Source organism: Hippichthys cyanospilos, chromosome 6 (assembly GCF_059441005.1).
Source record: "Hippichthys cyanospilos isolate Australia breed blue-spotted pipefish chromosome 6, RoL_Hcya_1.0, whole genome shotgun sequence".
Taxonomy (NCBI): Eukaryota; Metazoa; Chordata; class Actinopteri; order Syngnathiformes; family Syngnathidae; genus Hippichthys; species Hippichthys cyanospilos.
Window position 1 is genome coordinate 9,115,001 of NC_142374.1, and position 17,500 is coordinate 9,132,500.

At 40.7% G+C, this 17,500-nt stretch overlaps 3 protein-coding genes across 5 annotated transcripts in view; all 3 read left to right on the forward strand.

Annotated features, from left to right (window-relative positions):
* Positions 1 to 5,247, forward strand: part of panx2 (pannexin 2) — a 10,535-nt gene extending 5,288 nt beyond the window's left edge. The window contains exons 3-6 of the mRNA XM_088417741.1: positions 91 to 1,205; positions 1,361 to 1,496; positions 1,929 to 2,114; positions 3,764 to 5,247. Coding sequence (XP_088273867.1) covers positions 91 to 1,205; positions 1,361 to 1,496; positions 1,929 to 2,114; positions 3,764 to 4,080 — 1,754 coding nt within the window. The 3' untranslated portion in view covers positions 4,081 to 5,247. The remainder of the gene's footprint in view (positions 1 to 90; positions 1,206 to 1,360; positions 1,497 to 1,928; positions 2,115 to 3,763) is intronic.
* A 225-nt stretch (positions 5,248 to 5,472) lies between these two features.
* Positions 5,473 to 12,698, forward strand: trabd (TraB domain containing). 2 transcript variants are annotated; one of them, XM_088417743.1, is made up of 10 exons: positions 5,473 to 5,552; positions 5,985 to 6,069; positions 6,282 to 6,348; positions 7,153 to 7,319; positions 7,463 to 7,603; positions 8,750 to 8,860; positions 8,953 to 9,092; positions 9,575 to 9,747; positions 10,044 to 10,140; positions 12,511 to 12,698. In XM_088417743.1, exons 2-10 carry the CDS (start codon positions 6,046 to 6,048, stop codon positions 12,518 to 12,520), a joined length of 930 nt encoding a protein of 309 aa, XP_088273869.1. In that variant the 5' UTR covers positions 5,473 to 5,552; positions 5,985 to 6,045; the 3' UTR covers positions 12,521 to 12,698. The 2 variants fall into 2 exon arrangements, with proteins under 2 accessions (XP_088273869.1, XP_088273868.1); XM_088417742.1 differs by lacking the exon at positions 12,511 to 12,698 and adding an exon at positions 10,579 to 11,306 and having other exon boundaries at positions 5,474 to 5,552.
* A 530-nt stretch (positions 12,699 to 13,228) lies between these two features.
* Positions 13,229 to 17,500, forward strand: part of selenoo1 (selenoprotein O1) — a 9,534-nt gene continuing 5,262 nt past the window's right edge. Inside the window, exons 1-5 of one of the 2 annotated variants that reach the window (XM_088416317.1) lie at positions 13,229 to 13,866; positions 14,978 to 15,181; positions 15,265 to 15,442; positions 16,520 to 16,650; positions 17,392 to 17,500. The exon at positions 17,392 to 17,500 is cut by the window's right edge and continues 169 nt beyond it. In XM_088416317.1, coding sequence (XP_088272443.1) covers positions 13,307 to 13,866; positions 14,978 to 15,181; positions 15,265 to 15,442; positions 16,520 to 16,650; positions 17,392 to 17,500 — 1,182 coding nt within the window. In that variant the 5' untranslated portion in view covers positions 13,229 to 13,306. The remainder of the gene's footprint in view (positions 13,867 to 14,977; positions 15,182 to 15,264; positions 15,443 to 16,519; positions 16,651 to 17,391) is intronic. The other variant, XM_088416316.1, reaches the window with a different exon arrangement.

Sequence of the window (17,500 nt, forward strand, 5' to 3'; positions counted from 1 at the left end):
GAATATGATAAAGTCAGTGTAGAACTACAGTGAATTTCAGTTATTACGAACAAAGTTTTAAGCATTACTTTTGTCCTTTTCTATCCTCAGAGGAGTCCATATATTGTTACACACCACACAACTTTACCCGAGACCAGGCACTGTACGCAAGAGGCTACTGCTGGACGGAGCTGCGCGATGCTACACCCGGTGTGGAGTCTCATCTCTGGCCTTCACTGTTTGAGCACAAGTTTCTACCATATGCCCTTCTGGCCTTTGCCGGTATCATGTACATCCCCGCTCTGGGCTGGGAGTTTCTTGCTTCTACTCGACTCACGTCAGAGCTCAATTTCCTGCTTCAAGAGATTGATAACTGCTATCATAGAGCTGCTGAGGGCCGCGCCCCAAAGATTGAGAAGCAGATACAATCCAAAGGACCTGGGATCACTGAGCGGGAAAGGAGAGAGATCATAGAGAATGCAGAGAAAGAGAAGAGTCCTGAGCAAAACCTCTTTGAGAAATATTTAGAAAGACGTGGCCAAAGTAACTTTTTGGCAAAGATATACTTGGCACGCCACCTGGCTATTATCTGCCTCAGCTCTATCCCCATTTCCTACCTGAGCGCCTATTATGCCCGACAAAGACAAAATGAGTTTACCTGTGCACTTGGTGAGCTCCCAGACATCAGCAGCTATTCAGAGCTCAAGCTTCGGGTCAACTGTAAGCTGCCTGCTGTGCAGCTGCAACGAATCATGGCAGCAGTCGATATTGCACTGCTCTGCACCATGAACCTTATTATACTACTTAATTTGCTGCATTTGTTTGTGGTGCGTAAGTCAAACTTTGTATTTGACAAGTTGCATAAAGTGGGTATTAAGACACGGCGTCGATGGCAAAAGTCTCAGTTCTGTGACATCAACATCCTGGCCATGTTTTGTAATGAGAACAGAGACCACATCAAGTCCCTCAACCGGCTGGACTTTATCACCAATGAGAGTGACCTCATGTATGATAATGTGGTCCGGCAGCTGCTGGCTGCTCTTGCACAGTCCAACCATGATGCAACACCCACTGTGAGGGACTCTGGGATCCAAACCATAGATCCAAACCTGGATCCCTCTGATCTCGGAGTGGGTGAGATGCCTACGGAGCCACTTGTCATCAAACGACCTCGAAAGAAGATCAAATGGATCCCAACGTCCAATCCTCTTCCCCAGTCTTTCAAAGTGAGTTGGGAAACATACTGTATGTCTAATGACCTTGACAAACATGAAAGCAGTTCGTCATTATGGAGTCAAATAGAACTTAACAAAACAACATCAGCATTGTTTTAAACGTTGCTATATGGTATTAGTAGTGACTGTCATTTTCTTCTCTGAAGGAACCTCTTGCTCTGACACGTTTGGAAAATAACGCTAAGCCTGAAAAACCCAAACCGCTAAGACGAAAGACAGTAGCAGACAGTTTCATTGCACCACTTCTGGATACCAAAAGCACACAATATCCTGCAACAAAAGGTATTTAAATTTGGTTTGACATGCATGTTATGTTCATTGAGCTTTCTAGGTCGTACATAGGTGTGAATGTGTTTTGTTTATATGCGCATGCCTGTGTATGGGCCACCCTTCTGCGGAAAAATCGATATCACATGGATATTTTCACTCAAATTGAACATGTGGAGTGTAGAGTCCTACCTCACCCCTCCATCGTATATCCTCCTGATCTGACTAGGAATTATGTTCTTTGTTACTTTAGGCTCAAGGTGTTCTTTTCTCCATGTATTCCACTAAAAGGTAGGTTTTCTGCTCCAAGAGATTAAAAGAGCTGCTGAAAGAATGAGTAGCATCGGCGTAGGTTATCTATAGAACAGAAGGCGACGGATCACTTGAACGCTATCTCTCCGAGTAGAACATTTCTAAGATTTCATTAATGTATTCTTGTCCTTGCAGATTTGAGTGGGATGGAGAAAAAGCACACTCGCAACTTCTCTCTGGATGTTCACCCATACATGCTGACCATTCGTAAACCAAAGGTGGAGATCACAACCACAGACCCGCTACCCTCAGAGCACAACATGGATACTGTATATCTTGAAGGCACACACACTATTGTCCATGTTTCTACTGCAATGACAGGTAAGCTTCTTCGGATCACTCTTCAGATTAGAATAGAATCCACTTTATGAGTAGCGAGAACCTCACAATGTGAAAAAAAATCATCTTCAACCTGCCCCCTTGTGACAGAGATGGACGACAGTTCGTAAAACCTAGTACAATTAGAAGCTCTTTCTATCATTAAGGAATGTAGTTTGGTTCAATCTTCCAGCAAAGTACTTATACGGCTTGGAACCAAAGGCACAAGTACTAATCATCAGAAATGGAATAGGGAATTGTCACCTCTGTGTTTCAAGGGCTCTTTGACTAGCGTTTAGCATCTTTGACTGTTACTGGTGAGAGAGTGGCGGGTGACAGGTGTAACTGGAAAGCACAGGATTGTGTTAGCATTGCGTAAGGTGCCATAGCGAGTGGATGAGTAAAAGGAGCTAGGCAAAATTAAATCTCCTGAACCAGGGGGAATTCCTTCAGCTAAAGAGATATTACGCGATGCTTTTTTCACATTAGAATCCCTCCTGACACCAGATAATGCAGTAGACTGTGCAGCAAATGCAATCTCAAAAGTGTTTGAACGTATTATGAAAGAATGTGCCAATATGGCAAAACGAAGCTTCCTGAATCATTGAGGCTTTCCAGCTAATTGGCTTGTACATGGTTCTAAGCTTCTTGATAACTCATTGGTTTTATAGCATCATCAAGTAGTAAGCTATACAGTACATACACACAAATTGAAATAAGACTGTTGGCTTAAAAGTGACAAAACCACAGTAAGTAGCAGTATGGCTGTTTTAGCAGTGGGTGTGTCGTACAATTTTGAGATGAGTAAAAAACATAACATCAGGAGAATAATGTTAGTGAATAATACTAAATAAATGTGGGTTTAAGTAGCAAAAAATGAAAAATCCAGGGGAAACAAATCCATGACTAATCACATACGTAATCACATACATGTTGCTCTAGCAACCGTGCCAAACAATGTCGAATATAACACTGTGTGAATCAGGCACAAAAGCGATAATGTTACAATGACTAAAACCCAAGTGATGCACACTGTTTTCTTTCCTGACACACTATGTGACTCCCTAACCTGCCAACTAACATTAAACTCACTAAACAAGGCTAACGCCAAAACAAAGTGACACAAGATCCACTCCGTTTATGGGGCTAAGATACAGATACAGTGAACCAATGATGCACGCCTATACAAATTGAAGCTTTGTTATGAGTAAACAATACATTGAATGTATCAATGATGTCATCATCACAAACCGAAGCCCATATGCCATCAGTCACGTGATTGTGTTTAGAACACACAGGCTGAAATGGGGCTTCCTTTAGCACACCTACTTATGTTCAAGACACGCTCTGAAACATCTGTTCATTTGGCCCATCGCTAAGTAAAGAACCTTTGGGCAGTGTACTGCTCCAAAAAAAACTGATGTTAATTTATCAGTCTATATGGGATCAATCCCCGGTTAGTGACCCATTTTCACGTACCCTGCGTGTCATCAATCTGTGGTCCTGTAATGGTCTCTGATCCCTGCCATGTACAGGATAAATATCCTGGAAATGCTAAGTACAACGTGAGATTAGTTAATGTTGCATAAATAAGCAATTTCTGGTCAACAACATACATTTATGCTCAATATCATATCGCATTTGTTTTCCAGAGAAAAAGGTTTGCTCTCCGGAATCTACCACCACTGCCTTATCAACGGTGACCCTGCCTACCAGCGTGTACATAAATGGTGGTAGCCCCAATCCACCATTGAGTGAGGATCCCCTCAGTCCCAAACCCTCTCCCCCGCCGAGGGAGCACACACAGATGGAGAATCTTGAGACTCAGCCACCAACACTCACCAGAGCACCTACACACCAGCTGCTGAGTATTCATCATACGCTCTATGAGGAAGACGAGGATGAGGACAACCGTAGAGACAGGCTGGCAGGGCGACCTGGGGAACTCATCGCTGCAGGAGAATGTTAACGGAAAAGAGACATTCTGATGGATTTCCTCACTGATTCTGCTCTTGACAACACTGTTCTCAGCACACATGACCGCTTTGTCAACTGCGTCGACTCTCATGAAGTCACACACCTTTATGCCGGCTTGTTTGAGTGTGGTAGAACTGTACTACTGAATTGACTTTGAGACAAGTTTGTGATGTGGTGTTGTCGAGCATTACTTTAGGAAACGATGTTGTGTGTTCATATCTCAGGATGACTGTGTACAATTCATCACCCGCCAATGAAACCAGCAGTGATAAAATTCAACAGGGTGCTACAGAGCAGGGGTGAAAAAGTTAGAATGATCAGGTGAATGATTATAAAGAGTGAGTGATCTTTCTTAAAACACATAAAGTATCTGCAAACAGGACTGCATTATCTTAAAAAATGTTAAATTCATATATCGCTTTGTCCCTTTATTACAATAGCCAAGTAGACAGGTAGTTCATGCAATACAGTCTTCAATCTGCGGAAGTAAATATGCAAAAGATCACAATAGTTTTGTGGCAATAATGTATGCGCTTACCACATCATACGTCACATGCAGTAAGTCTTTGGTCATACATGCATAGACACTGTATATGATGATGTGGTTGTGCTTAAGCTGTATAATGCATCACAGCTTTGCCATTTATTTCAAATGCACGCCATTAATGATAGCTCATGTATTGAGGAAGAGCAAAAGACCCAACTGCACAACAAGCGATTTTCAGAGGAACTTTTGTAAACTTATAGATGCACAGATGTTGAGTTTTGTTTCTGTATTTAAAAGAAATGACTTACATAGATAATGTAGTTGGTTCACTGGTACTCTTTGGAGTGGGAGTGAGATACAACATAGTATACAAGTCTTCGAAAGTTGTTTCTTCCATGCAACTTTTTTCATATCACATCCACCTGATCACCAAAACGAAGGACGAGAGAATAATACGTTTCACTTGTAATTTTGTAGTCAAGCGAAATACCAGTAAGCCTACATTAGCACTTTACACAGCGTACAATGAGCATAAAAGGCCTACAGTATGGTATCACAAGAACAAAAGTATAACATCTATTAAAGGAGACACAAGCCACCTTTTAGCTCATTCATATTAATGCGAGCATGAGGAATATTTTTAATCAATAAAACTGGATAAGTCAAAAAGCACTCCATAAGACTTGTTGTATGAGTTCAGAAACCAGTGCCACTGCTGGCGTGTGTATCATTGACATTAAGATTGTAATATGGAATGAAACATATGGCAGGCTTTAATGCTAATGGTCATGTGAATAAACAATCACATCGGTATTTGTAAAATGCTAGACAGAAAATAGATTATAATAAAACATTGAAAAAAACTACAACCGCATCTCGGTGAGCCATCAATAACTATATTGCCCACAATGCTTTGCGGCCGACGACACAGCGACTTCTACGGTAGCAACGACGATACGCTCGGTTTGTTCAGTAAAGTAAGTGCATTTTGTTTGATAAATGTGTTTAGTGGTAACAGTCATTGTATTGGTAATGACTTTCCCCCTCGTCCGTTATGTTTGAATCCTCATGTACCCACTTTGAATGTATTTGGGACTTTGGACTGGTTTCCATACCAGCTGGTGTTAGCCTCCAATCGTTCTGCTACCGAAAACAGAAAACGCAAGAGTGTTTAGCTAGCTTACTGGTGCAGTTTCATTTTGCTACCTCCCTGTTGAGAGCGGATGATATCGTTGGCATAACCGCCATTTTTTTAGTGAATCACACGTTCTCCTTTTCGAAACATTACGAGATGTGTGTAAACAGCTCATCATGGGTTGTTAGCCGTGAACACACGTCAACGTTGCTGTTCTTCCACTAAAGCGACGTCAGCAGGGAGGCTTGACTGACTGTTCTCTCAACTTTTACAGTTGGCTATCGAATTTAATTTTGCTGTATTGCTGTCACGGGCCTCTCCGAGATCTTCGAAGTATGAACCAAGACAACAATTCTGAGGTTTGTCAATGTGTGTTTTTTGATAAATTTGTCATGCCATGCTAATCTTATCTGCCTTTAACCATTTAAAATGGATGCCAACATGCTAATAAACTATAATTATTTGCTAAATAGAAAACAAACAAAACCCAGACATTTGCTGTCAATCTGAAAATACCTGTGACAACTGTCCAGTTATGTCTGGATTGCAGCTCTCTCTTAATTTGTCTCAGGATGAGTCTGCAGGACCATCGAGAGATCCCTCAGAAGACGCACCACCACCTCTTCCTCCAGGACTCTGTAAGATTTTACTTTTTAACATCCTGTACAGTGTACACAATTGGCATATGATATACCTGGTTTGTATATTTTGTGCCCCTGAAACTGACCACATAAAAGTACACATACCAATTTAGCCTACATACGTCCAAAGTTAAAATCAAAATTTACCTGAATTTTATGACAGGGATGACACTGTGATGCTCTGTGCTCAGTGGCTACTTAAATTTGAGTACATCTTGTTTGAAAACATTTAATGTCACCTACACCTGATCAATTGTAAAGCATGGGTCTTGTCTCCCCATGTCAAAATGGAAACAGCAGAATGAAGAAAACTGTTTTAATTACCCTTCCAACTGAACCAGTAAATGTAAAGGTTGATCGATGGCTGTGCTGTGTGTTATGTCATCACCCCGCTGAGGTTGAGCAAAGAAACAAGCCTATTTTGACAAATTCATGTGTAGAAATTACAGATTCTGTGTCTGTTTACAAATTTTAGGTCAAGAAAATTTATGTTGTTGCGTGGACTGTGGACCTACCTCTATTTTTTTAAGTTTTTGTGTTTTATCATTCTCAAGGTCTAAATGACAGCATCTTTTGTTCTTTTTCCAAATCAACTCTGGAAAGAAATTCAAAGCTCAGACTTTTTTCTCTTCCCATTCCTACATATGTGTGTTCTGTTCTGACATGTACATACAGCGTATGGCATATGCTGTAGAATTGAATGTCTTCTTGAGGTATTAATGAGGATAGTAAACAAATAAAATGAAATTATGATGAGACTTCAATCTTTTTACTACGTTAATAACTGTCATGTTTTTCCAGCTGACAGTGAAGCAGTGGACCTGCTTTGGAAATACCGAGCCCAGCGTCGCCAGTCTTCACCTGTATTACCAGATACTGTGACCCAACTAATTTCCCCTGATGGCAGCCTTCTATACTTAGTGGGCACTGCCCACTTCAGTGACAGCAGCAAAAGGGATGTGGTTTCGGTGAGCCTGTTTTACTTAGAGTCATTGCCACCCATCATTTTGTATTTTCTCTCCTGTATTCATTTTCTGTGAGTGAAACTTTGCGTTCTGCCCTCTTGGTCTGTCTGTCATTCATCTTACTCTTTTTTCCGACTGTGCTGCAGACGATCCGTGCTGTTCAACCAGATGTTGTTGTGGTGGAGTTGTGCCAGTACAGGGTGTCCATGCTAAAGATGGATGAGAATACATTGCTGAGGGAAGCCAAAGAGATAAACCTTGACAAGGTGCAGCAGGCCATCAAACAGGTGAGGCTTTCACAAAGCCATGTTGTATAGTTTTGTTGAATTTCAGCGCACATTTGCAAATACAGGATGTGCCTTTTTTAATTTTTTAAGTTTTTTTTGTAGAACCTATTTGGAGGGATGAGCCATGTTACAGGGCTCAAAAAAGCCAGACAAACAGACCCAGAGACAACATTTCTCCAGAGCTATTAATGCTCTGAATCACAACAAACAACGCACTGAATGTAATAACAATTCCACTCTGAAAAAACATGATTTTTAACCTATAATATTTATTGTTCATTTTTATTCAATATGCGCCAATCAAAGCAGCAGTTTGCTTAAAACTAAACCACTGCTTTTCTGTATCTGGCGCTATATAAGGACGATAGGCAAAAAGCAGACTAGCACGGTTGCACCGCTGTGGCTTTTGTCTGACAAATGTACGGAACTTACCGTACATGTGGGGAGGTGTGGGGTGTGCACAACAGAGATGAGTTTCATGCAAAAATGGGTGAGGAGGAGGAGGGGTGTTGGCAGAATGCAGAGTGACCTGGCATGCAGTAATGGCTGGGGGGAAGGGCTGCTCTGCGCTGCAGCTTGAGTTGGGCATTTGGAGCCTCACTAGAAGCACGCAGCTATCTGTTGAAAAAGAAAGTTTGTGCCCCAAAGGATACTGTTACATCTCCATACTACAGTCAGGAAATCACCTTCAGATCATATTCTATTCTCTTGTCAGCAAGGGCAGTGATGTGACAAGCCATCTTGACAGCAGGTCCTGACTTCCACTGTCCCGTTCAATTTAGGCATTTTCTTGGTCAGATAGTGACAAATATTAGTCGGTCGCATAATTTTCCAGAGACTGAGTCAGTTTTGTCATATTTGTTTTCCTGTTAAACGTTATATATTTACTTCTCAGCATCACAGGTGAACTTTAATTATGTAGCGATTGCCGTCTCCACTGCCATTTTCGGGTATAGTGTTGCAAAAATAAATACAAAGAGTAATACATGCATGTGTTGTCCTGTTTATGCTAAATAAGGCAGTAGTGCAAATGCATACTGCAATTAGGTGATACTACCACGCACAATGTAGTTTTGACAAAGCAGCTATTGTAAACTGTGCAGTCAACTGAAGGAGGCATATTTGATTAGTTTGATTCTTTGACAGAATGGCGTGATGTCTGGCCTGATGCAGATTCTCCTGCTTAAAGTTTCTGCTCACATAACGGAGCAGCTCGGCATGGCCCCTGGCGGGGAGTTCAGGGAAGCTTTCAAAGAGGTGAAAACAGTGACATTATTTTACCCGACGCTGGATGTTATTGATTTTGATCCCCCACACAATGCGTTTCTTTTTCTTTCTTTTTTGCACAGGCTGGAAACGTGCCATTCTGTAGGTTTCATCTTGGAGACCGGCCTATCCCTGTGACGTTCAAGAGGGCTATTGCTGCGCTCAGCCTGTGGCAGAAGGCCCGTCTCGCCTGGGGTCTTTGCTTCCTTTCAGACCCAATCAGGTGCCTTATACACATTTTTTTGAAGTGGGAAATATTAGCGCTAAAATGTAGATACAAGTATTTTTTTTTCTTACTCTTAAAACGCATCAGTTCAAAAACCAAGTTACCAGTATACTGGCAGTGAAGATATTTCTGTGTAAAAACATAACAACCAAGTTGATCATGAAATTCAAAATCTGAGTGAACTATCTCTTTTCATAAAAGATCTGATTTAAAGTGTATATACTTTTTTAACTTTTCACAAGTTCAGTTTGGAGCTCACGTCACCCTACTGGATCATTCTTTTTTTTTTTTTCGTAAAATACGTAATACTCTCTTAGGAGCCTTAAATGTTATGTCAGTTTCAGTTATATCAGTTATTTCAGTTCCAGTTTCCCTTGTCACTGAAATTAAAAAAAAAAAAAAAAAAGCACAAAACTACATCACGAGAACTACAATTATGAGACACTGAGCTCGTCATTCTGCACTTTGTCACATTTCAGCAAAGAGGATGTAGAGAAATGTAAACAGAAGGACCTGCTGGAACAGACCATGTCAGAGATGATTGGAGAGTTTCCAGCTCTTCACCAGACCATAGTGGCTGAGAGAGACATCTACCTCACGCACACACTGCGTCAGGCTACACGATGTGTGGAGGCTCCCACTAATTCCCAGAGTAGGTGCTACACTGTGCCAATGAGCATGAGTACAGGTTAATGGTTTATCTAAGCAAATCTATACCTTGAGTGTCCATTATTGTTGTTTGTGTCTCTCGTTTGTTTTGCATCAACTCTCACCTCAGAAAGATTATACTTAATCATCAAATTACACTTTTGATTGGACTAAGATATATTATCAAATAACACCTCGTTGATGAAAGTAAATACAAAAACATGTTTCTTTTATTCATTCATTTGTGTTTTGGTTACATTGACATGTTATACTTGTTATACATGTTATACACTGTTGTAGAAGTGCCGGCTGTTGTGGTGGGAGTGGTCGGAATGGGTCATGTGCCTGGCATCGAAAGGAACTGGGATAAGCATCTCAACATCAGTGAAATAATGAGGTATGTTTATATTTTCAGTTACAGCGGGGGTGTGCAGTCATGTATGGGGGTCTGCTTGTGCACATGCTCCCCTTTGGTGAGCTGGAGCATCCTAGCTTGGTACTAACTGCTAACTAGTAGCCTACCAAGTGTGTTCCCCTTGCAAAGCAGGGACAAAGTGGTAGTTTTCCAATGTCCAAATGGCTCCTCCACTGTACTTTTTTTTTTTTTTAAACATTGTGTATTTTTCACGTGTCTTTCACATCCTGACCTTCAAGTGCAGAGCTTTCCAAATAAGAGGCATGCGTTATGCAGTGTTAAAAAATTATTATAATTAATATTAATGGGGCTTAATGTAATTCGTTGTTGGCATTGTAATTTTGCCTCCCCAATATATGCATGTATATCAAATATTTTTTGCAGCGGGGGAAAAAAAACATTTCTCTTCTTCTTCTGCAGTGTTGCGCCCCCGTCTCAGTTTGGTTGGGTTTTGCACACTGTAGTTAAAGGTGTCATGATGGGGATGCTGGGATATGTCTGCTACCGTGCTGGAGGGAGTTTAGCTCGAGCGCTGTTGTCGTCTTCTGCTGTCCGATCAGTTGTGGACCATCTACGACTATCTCCTGCTTGACCTCACAGGTCGTCCGAAAGCCATCACTGACTGATACAATAGTTGTTTTCATGAAAACATTGCATCCTCTACCAGTGGCCTTAAAAAGAGGTGTGGCTGAACGGGCTGAAGTGTTGCTCAGCCAACCAGGACCTCAGGGGTGCACCATAGTGGTGCTCCAACAGACATTGTATGGCCTTACTGCCAAAGAATCCTACACATGATTGTTTTGGCATTTTGTGGAAAGGCTTTATTATCTAAGGTTTAAAAATATTGATGCTGTGTTTGTAATGCTTCAAAGTTTATAATAATATGGTTAGTCTAATTCACAAGAAAACATCCTCAGCCAAATGCCCCAGGAATATTTCCCAATGATTTTCTCCTCCTCTTTCCTGTCTCCATTCATGTGCCAGTTTTTGGTTGAGAATCATTTTATATACATAAAAAATGCAATGGGAATGCCAGCTGAGGCTAATACCAAATAGAAAAGTAATATAATGATCATTTGTTTTTCTTACGCAACTTGATTTTCCATTATTGAGTGAGTTGTATGATTAAATTCTTACCAAATTGGTTATTTATTTGTCATGCATTTAGAGATTTTGAAAAAAATGTTTCCATGTTCACAGTCCTGCCTTTGCTAACAAGTGCCTCTCAATGCATCAGCAGATGTCGATCCATTTTTGACAGTTTTGTCCCTAAATGGTAAAGGTACTAAAGGTATAGTTTGTCAATAGCTTTTTCAAATATGATCCATTGATTTCATTAGAACCAGTACTGTGGCACCTCGGCACATTTGGGACTAAAAGCAGGGAAGGCCTGTTTCCCTTCGGGTCAGTCGTCATAATGATAGTCATCATTTTCACCGTTACAAACCTACAGGACTATTAATATAACTTGCCCAGATTTTGGCATTTATAAATCAGCACTCAAAATTATGGTTAATTTTTATACTTATTTTACGTGAGCAGGAAATCACATTTAAAGCTGTTCAATGCAACGTCTAAAATTCACTTTAGCAGCTATTCATACGACAGCATCCCCTTTTGTCCCGTTGCCTTTAAATGTGTAAAATCGGTACAGTAACAAAGCTTCTCAGTAGGCTGCAAAGTTGGATACTCTGGCTGCCATACCTTTTTTTTTTTTTTTTTTTTTTTTTTTTTTTGTAATTCACAAACCATTTTGGAACAAATTAAGTGAAGTTGGATTATTTCCAGCAGCGGAACTGATTCAAAATGGATTATTATCGTTACACTGTAGTATAGGGCAAGAAAATTGACTGAACTGGCTTGAGCCATCCAGGAAACTTTTAAAGACATTGACTAATAAGGTATAGCACAATAAGGCAAGCCAAGATCCACCACAATATTGAACAGCACTCCGAAATCTTAGAAGAGAAAAGGTAAGGAAGGAGAGAAGAAAAAAAAAAGTTCGGCTGTCCCCCAATGAGGGCATAGTATAAGTCTGGAAAAAAACATCCTCAAACAAGTGCTTAATGATCTTCATGATAGTGTTTGGAAATCACTGCTGAATAGCACATTTCACCACGCTAATTGGATCCATCTGTTATTTGATCAAGGCATAAAGTAAATGGCTTGAATGATTTATTTAGCCCTGTCTACAACTACAATTTGAAGGTTTAAAGTGTCAGCCGAAAACAAAAATAAGGTTTAAATGGAGCAAGGACGCCAACGGATTCCAAACTATAAATAGAAGACATTTAGAAATGGTAAACATTATCAGAGTATAAAAGGCCTCATCTTAAAATGTTAATTTTTCAGATTGCACTAATGAAGAGCACCAAAAGGGGTTACACAAGCCTTGCCTAATTCTCAGACAACTCTACAAATCAATGTTACGCTACCTGTACCTACTGCCCAGGTGTCGAACTCAAGGCCAGGGGGCCAAATCGGGCACGCCACATCATGTGGCCCACGAAGGTTTCTGAATAAAACACATTTTAAACTTTTACGTTTGTTTTTTTGTTTTTGTCAATACCCCTTTGAACAATTTTTAACAGCCTCTAATTTCAAAATGTGTAAACGTGGGATGATCATACTTCAAATTTACTTGACAGTTATAACGGTCCTCCGACAGAAACTATACTACAATGTGGCCGACTATAAAAATGTGTATGACACCCCTGCACGGTGAGGTATGGTGTTCTTTGGTGAAGTGAAAAAAAAACAAAAAAAAAACGACGAGACTGTCATAAAATATCATGTTGATGTTGAGTAAGATATGAGTATAATCTTTGTCCAACGTCATTAGACCTTCAAATGTGTTAATTCACTAAAGATACGTCAGGTTATACTGTACTTCAATTGATGTAGGTCACAAAAGAATTGCGCCTCTCAGACTCGTACATGCTGTGTATAATCTATAAACGAAAGCGTCAGAATATGTGCGGTAATACATTTGGTTCCGAGTTTTCTATTTTCCGTTGGGAAGAATAATGATGTAACACCACCTGTAATTTACACAAACATCCGCCGTTACTTCCGGATTATAAAAGCATGACGAAGAAGGTCTTCTACGGCAGCCATAAAGCGGGCAGGTGGGCGTGACCGTAGTTACATGGCTCTTGTGACACACCGACTGAGATCAGCAACGTCGCGTCTTTTTAGCCCAAACGTGTCTTTATTTCGATTTCTAAACTCGGTCGGGATGGACGAAATGGGTCTGCCCATGAGTCGTTCACCGCTTGAGCGACTCCCATTTGACAATGTCGCACTGAAAAGACTCCCACTAGATCCCTCCGAGGAGCCCGCGGTGCGACAGGTGAAAGGAGCTTGTTTCTCCAGGGTCAAAACACAGCCGCTGAGCAAGCCTCGGTTGGTGGCGGTATCTCACGAAGCTTTGGCTCTTCTGGGGCTCAACGGAGATGAGGTCATGGACGACCCGCTCGCGCCAGAATATCTGAGCGGCTCCAAAATCATGCCTGGATCCGAGCCTGCTGCCCATTGCTACTGCGGCCACCAATTCGGTCATTTCGCTGGCCAACTTGGTGACGGGGCGGCCTGCTACCTGGGAGAGGTGAGAGTGCCACCTAATCAGGATCCCAACTTGTTGCACGAAAACCCTAGTGGCCGATGGGAGATTCAGGTCAAAGGAGCTGGACTTACCCCCTATTCGAGGTACCAAAGTGGTGGTTGATGTTGTTTTGCACTTGCCTTGTGCCATCCATACCATATCACAATTGCATTGGTTGAGTTGACTAAAATCAATTGAGACAAAAGTCAATTGCAATGATGAGATGCTCAGTTTTTATTGACGCTCCCAAAGTAATTTTCATTTGTAGTTTAAACCTGCTCACTATACTTAGCTATGTTTGGGTCGTTTCAGAATTAGGACGGTTTCCATCCTGACTAAGACATTTTAAATAATCTATTTCGAATAAAAAGTTGTCCTGAGAGTAAATGTATGGCACTTTTTTATCATAAAAATGCAACTCAAAGTGATGAGAAATACAAGTATATCCTTAAGAAATTATCATTAGAAATTGTGCCCCCACCTGCCATACAAATGCAAAGATACACATCCCCACAAGCAGGCCTGCACAGATAAACACACAAAGATACACATCCCCAAAAGCAGGCCTGCAAGGGCACACACACACACATACAAACATCTGCGCAAAGACACACACAATCACATAACATGTTCTAAATGGCAGGGCACATGCAACAAGCGAATCAGTTTCCATCCCAAGGATGAACTTATCCTTGCGGAGTAGGATGAAAGCCCATCCACACATCCCAATGAAATATATCTTTCTTTTTAAAGCGGTTAGCATCAGCTGTATTTTAAATACTGTACATGTTTTTTAGGTGCCTGAGTGTTTGTACCAGGGTGTGGCAAGCACAGAAAAATATATAGTAGCAGGAGAACATAAATGATACATTTTCTAAATAAATTTTTTTTTAAAAAGTACAATTGTTTTGTAGAACTGGATAAATCCAATTATAGGACAGTTTATTACTAGTTAATTCAAACATAAATGTGTTAAAAATACATCTTTAAAAAAAAGTTGGTGCCAACTTTGCCTACACAATTTGAAACCAGCACAATAATAAATATTACAATACAATTATTGAGTTTATGCATTTTGATCTTATGTTGACAGTTTGTTCTCATATACTGTATGCGCTGTCATTGCTTCATGTAATGCTGTATGGATATAAGTAGAATGATAGGAATTTAACAGCAAATGAAAACAAATGATGTTCAGTGGCTTTCTCCCAATAGACAAGCTGATGGCCGTAAGGTGCTTCGTTCTAGCATAAGAGAGTTCCTCTGTAGTGAGGCTATGTACTTCCTGCGCGTGCCAACCACAAGAGCGGGCTCTGTCGTCACTTCCGACAGCAAAGTCGTAAGGGATATCTACTACAGTGGACATCCTCAACTTGAGAGATGCTCAGTAGTCCTCAGGATCGCACCAACCTTTTTGAGGTGAATAGTTGATGCCTTTCAATACATCGCATAGTCCGGTGCGTCCTGGCTTTGATTGTTGTCGTTGTCTGCTATCCAAACAGGTTTGGTTCTTTTGAGATATTCAAGCGGGCGGATGAGACCTCCGGTCGTCAGGGTCCCAGCTATGGATATGATGAGCTTCGAGGACAGATGCTGGATTACGTCATTGAGATGTTCTACCCAGAGATCCAGCGGCAGTATTCGGATCGAGTGGAGAGAAATGTGTCTTTTTTCAGAGAGGTTGGAGCACTTTGTTACACTTGTATCTGACTAGTGACTTCTCAAAGATGTTGTGTGACATTAGCAAGGTTATAACGAGGGTAATTTAAGACCTGACTGAAGCTAAGACCATCTAGATCCTCTTATTGTGTTAGGCGGTAATCAATGACCGTGACCGCATGTGCTGAGTCATTGTGTCCCTTCTTCACCTTTGCTGGAAATATTTAAAGCGAGGTTGTTTGACTTGAAAAATAAAACTCATGAAAAGTAAGTTAAAAAGTAAGTAACTTAGAAAGCTGCAATTGAGAAATCTTATTCAAATATGTGTTTTCAAATATAATACACCTTCAAAACAACAAAACAGGACATCTTACACACTGTTGAAAAACACAATTAATTAAAACCAACAACAATACAAGTTTCCAACAGAGAGCAGCAAAGTACTATGGGTATTTTTATTTATTTATTTGGAAATAGCACCAACCCGTAAAACTAGGGGTGGGAATCTTTGACTGTCTTACGTTTTGATTCGATTTTGATTTTGGGGTCTCCGGTTTGATTCAGGATTGATTCAATCAAGAATGAATTCTGCTTTAATCTAAAGATGTGCAAAAAAATTATCATGCAAGTTTGGACTGCAGGGAGACGACTTTTCATTTGCTTCCCATTTCTTTAATTCTCCGATTTGAACATGCCTCGCAAAATAGCATGCAGACAACTGCTATACATTTGGTAGCTAGTTATACATTGTATAGCTTTTGTAGTTTACAATAAGATGAACAAAACAAATAAAAAGGTTGAAAAAGATACGTCGTCATTTCACAGGAAATTGAAGTACCAAAATATGCGAAAAACTTGATGATATAAATACAAATATTTTTCAGTACATTTTTGAAAAGCAAAGTATGAAAATAAACTTTTTCAAGTGGGCAGCTAAATTGAGAGCATGGGCAAAGCATGAAACATGCAACTGCGAAGATATCGGGAGCATAAAAATGCTAGAGACTCCAATAGAGGACTTGTGTTTAACACTATGTTGTTCATGTCGGAACAGTGTCACTTTCCATGATGTGCCTTTTAATGACCCCTTTTTTGAAGGTGATGAATCGGACGGCTCGACTGGTGGCTCATTGGCAATGTGTAGGTTTTTGTCATGGTGTACTGAATACAGACAACATGAGCATACTGGGACTCACTCTAGACTATGGTCCCTATGGCTTCATGGATAGGTGAGATTGTTTAAAAAAACACCCACTTTTCCCCAAATATAGGACACAACTTTTTGCCAAAAAGGAATGCCAAAAGTATGAGTGCGGTAATTTAAAGATTAGATTATTTTTGACAACATTTGAAGAAGATTGCATCAGTCAGCTACATAAGCGGAGTTATGACGTACAGATGCGCATTTCTTGCATATGTTAAATACGGTAATGGGATGAGCCAGAGTAGAGGCAATCAGATGGCTGGAAGTAGACAAGTGGTTCATGTAGCAGAGCAAGTTAGAGACCATGAGGCTGCCACAAGCTTTGGGCTAACAGGCTAACCGCCCTCACATGGCGACCTAGTGTGGAGCCCGTAGCCGATCAAAGAGGATAACGTAGGGTAGGGTTTACTTTTATTTCAACAGAACTGAGTAAAAAACTCTCCAATGCTAATTTGCGCCCTCAAATGCTCCTTGCTGGCAAGTCTTTGGGCTTCCTCTCTCCTGCACTCGCTCGCCCACTCACTCACCTGCAAGCAACACATAGCTGAAAACACATAGATGAAATTACCTCGATGAAGTTGATTCTATCTTGCTAAGTTTTTTCATTGTCGCTAAACTTGTTTGTGTGTCCTATACACAGTAACAGAAAATACCAGAATTTGACCCTCCAATTAACGGTGCATCCTATGCACGAGTGTGTCCTATATTTGGAGAAATACGGTAACTCTTTCTTCATTCTCCTTCATTCATGTTTACTTTTCCCTAGGTTTGATCCAGACTTTATTTGCAATGCTTCAGACAACTCTGGACGCTACTCTTACCAGGCTCAGCCGGCTATCTGCCGGTGGAATCTAGTCAAGTTAGCAGAGGCCCTC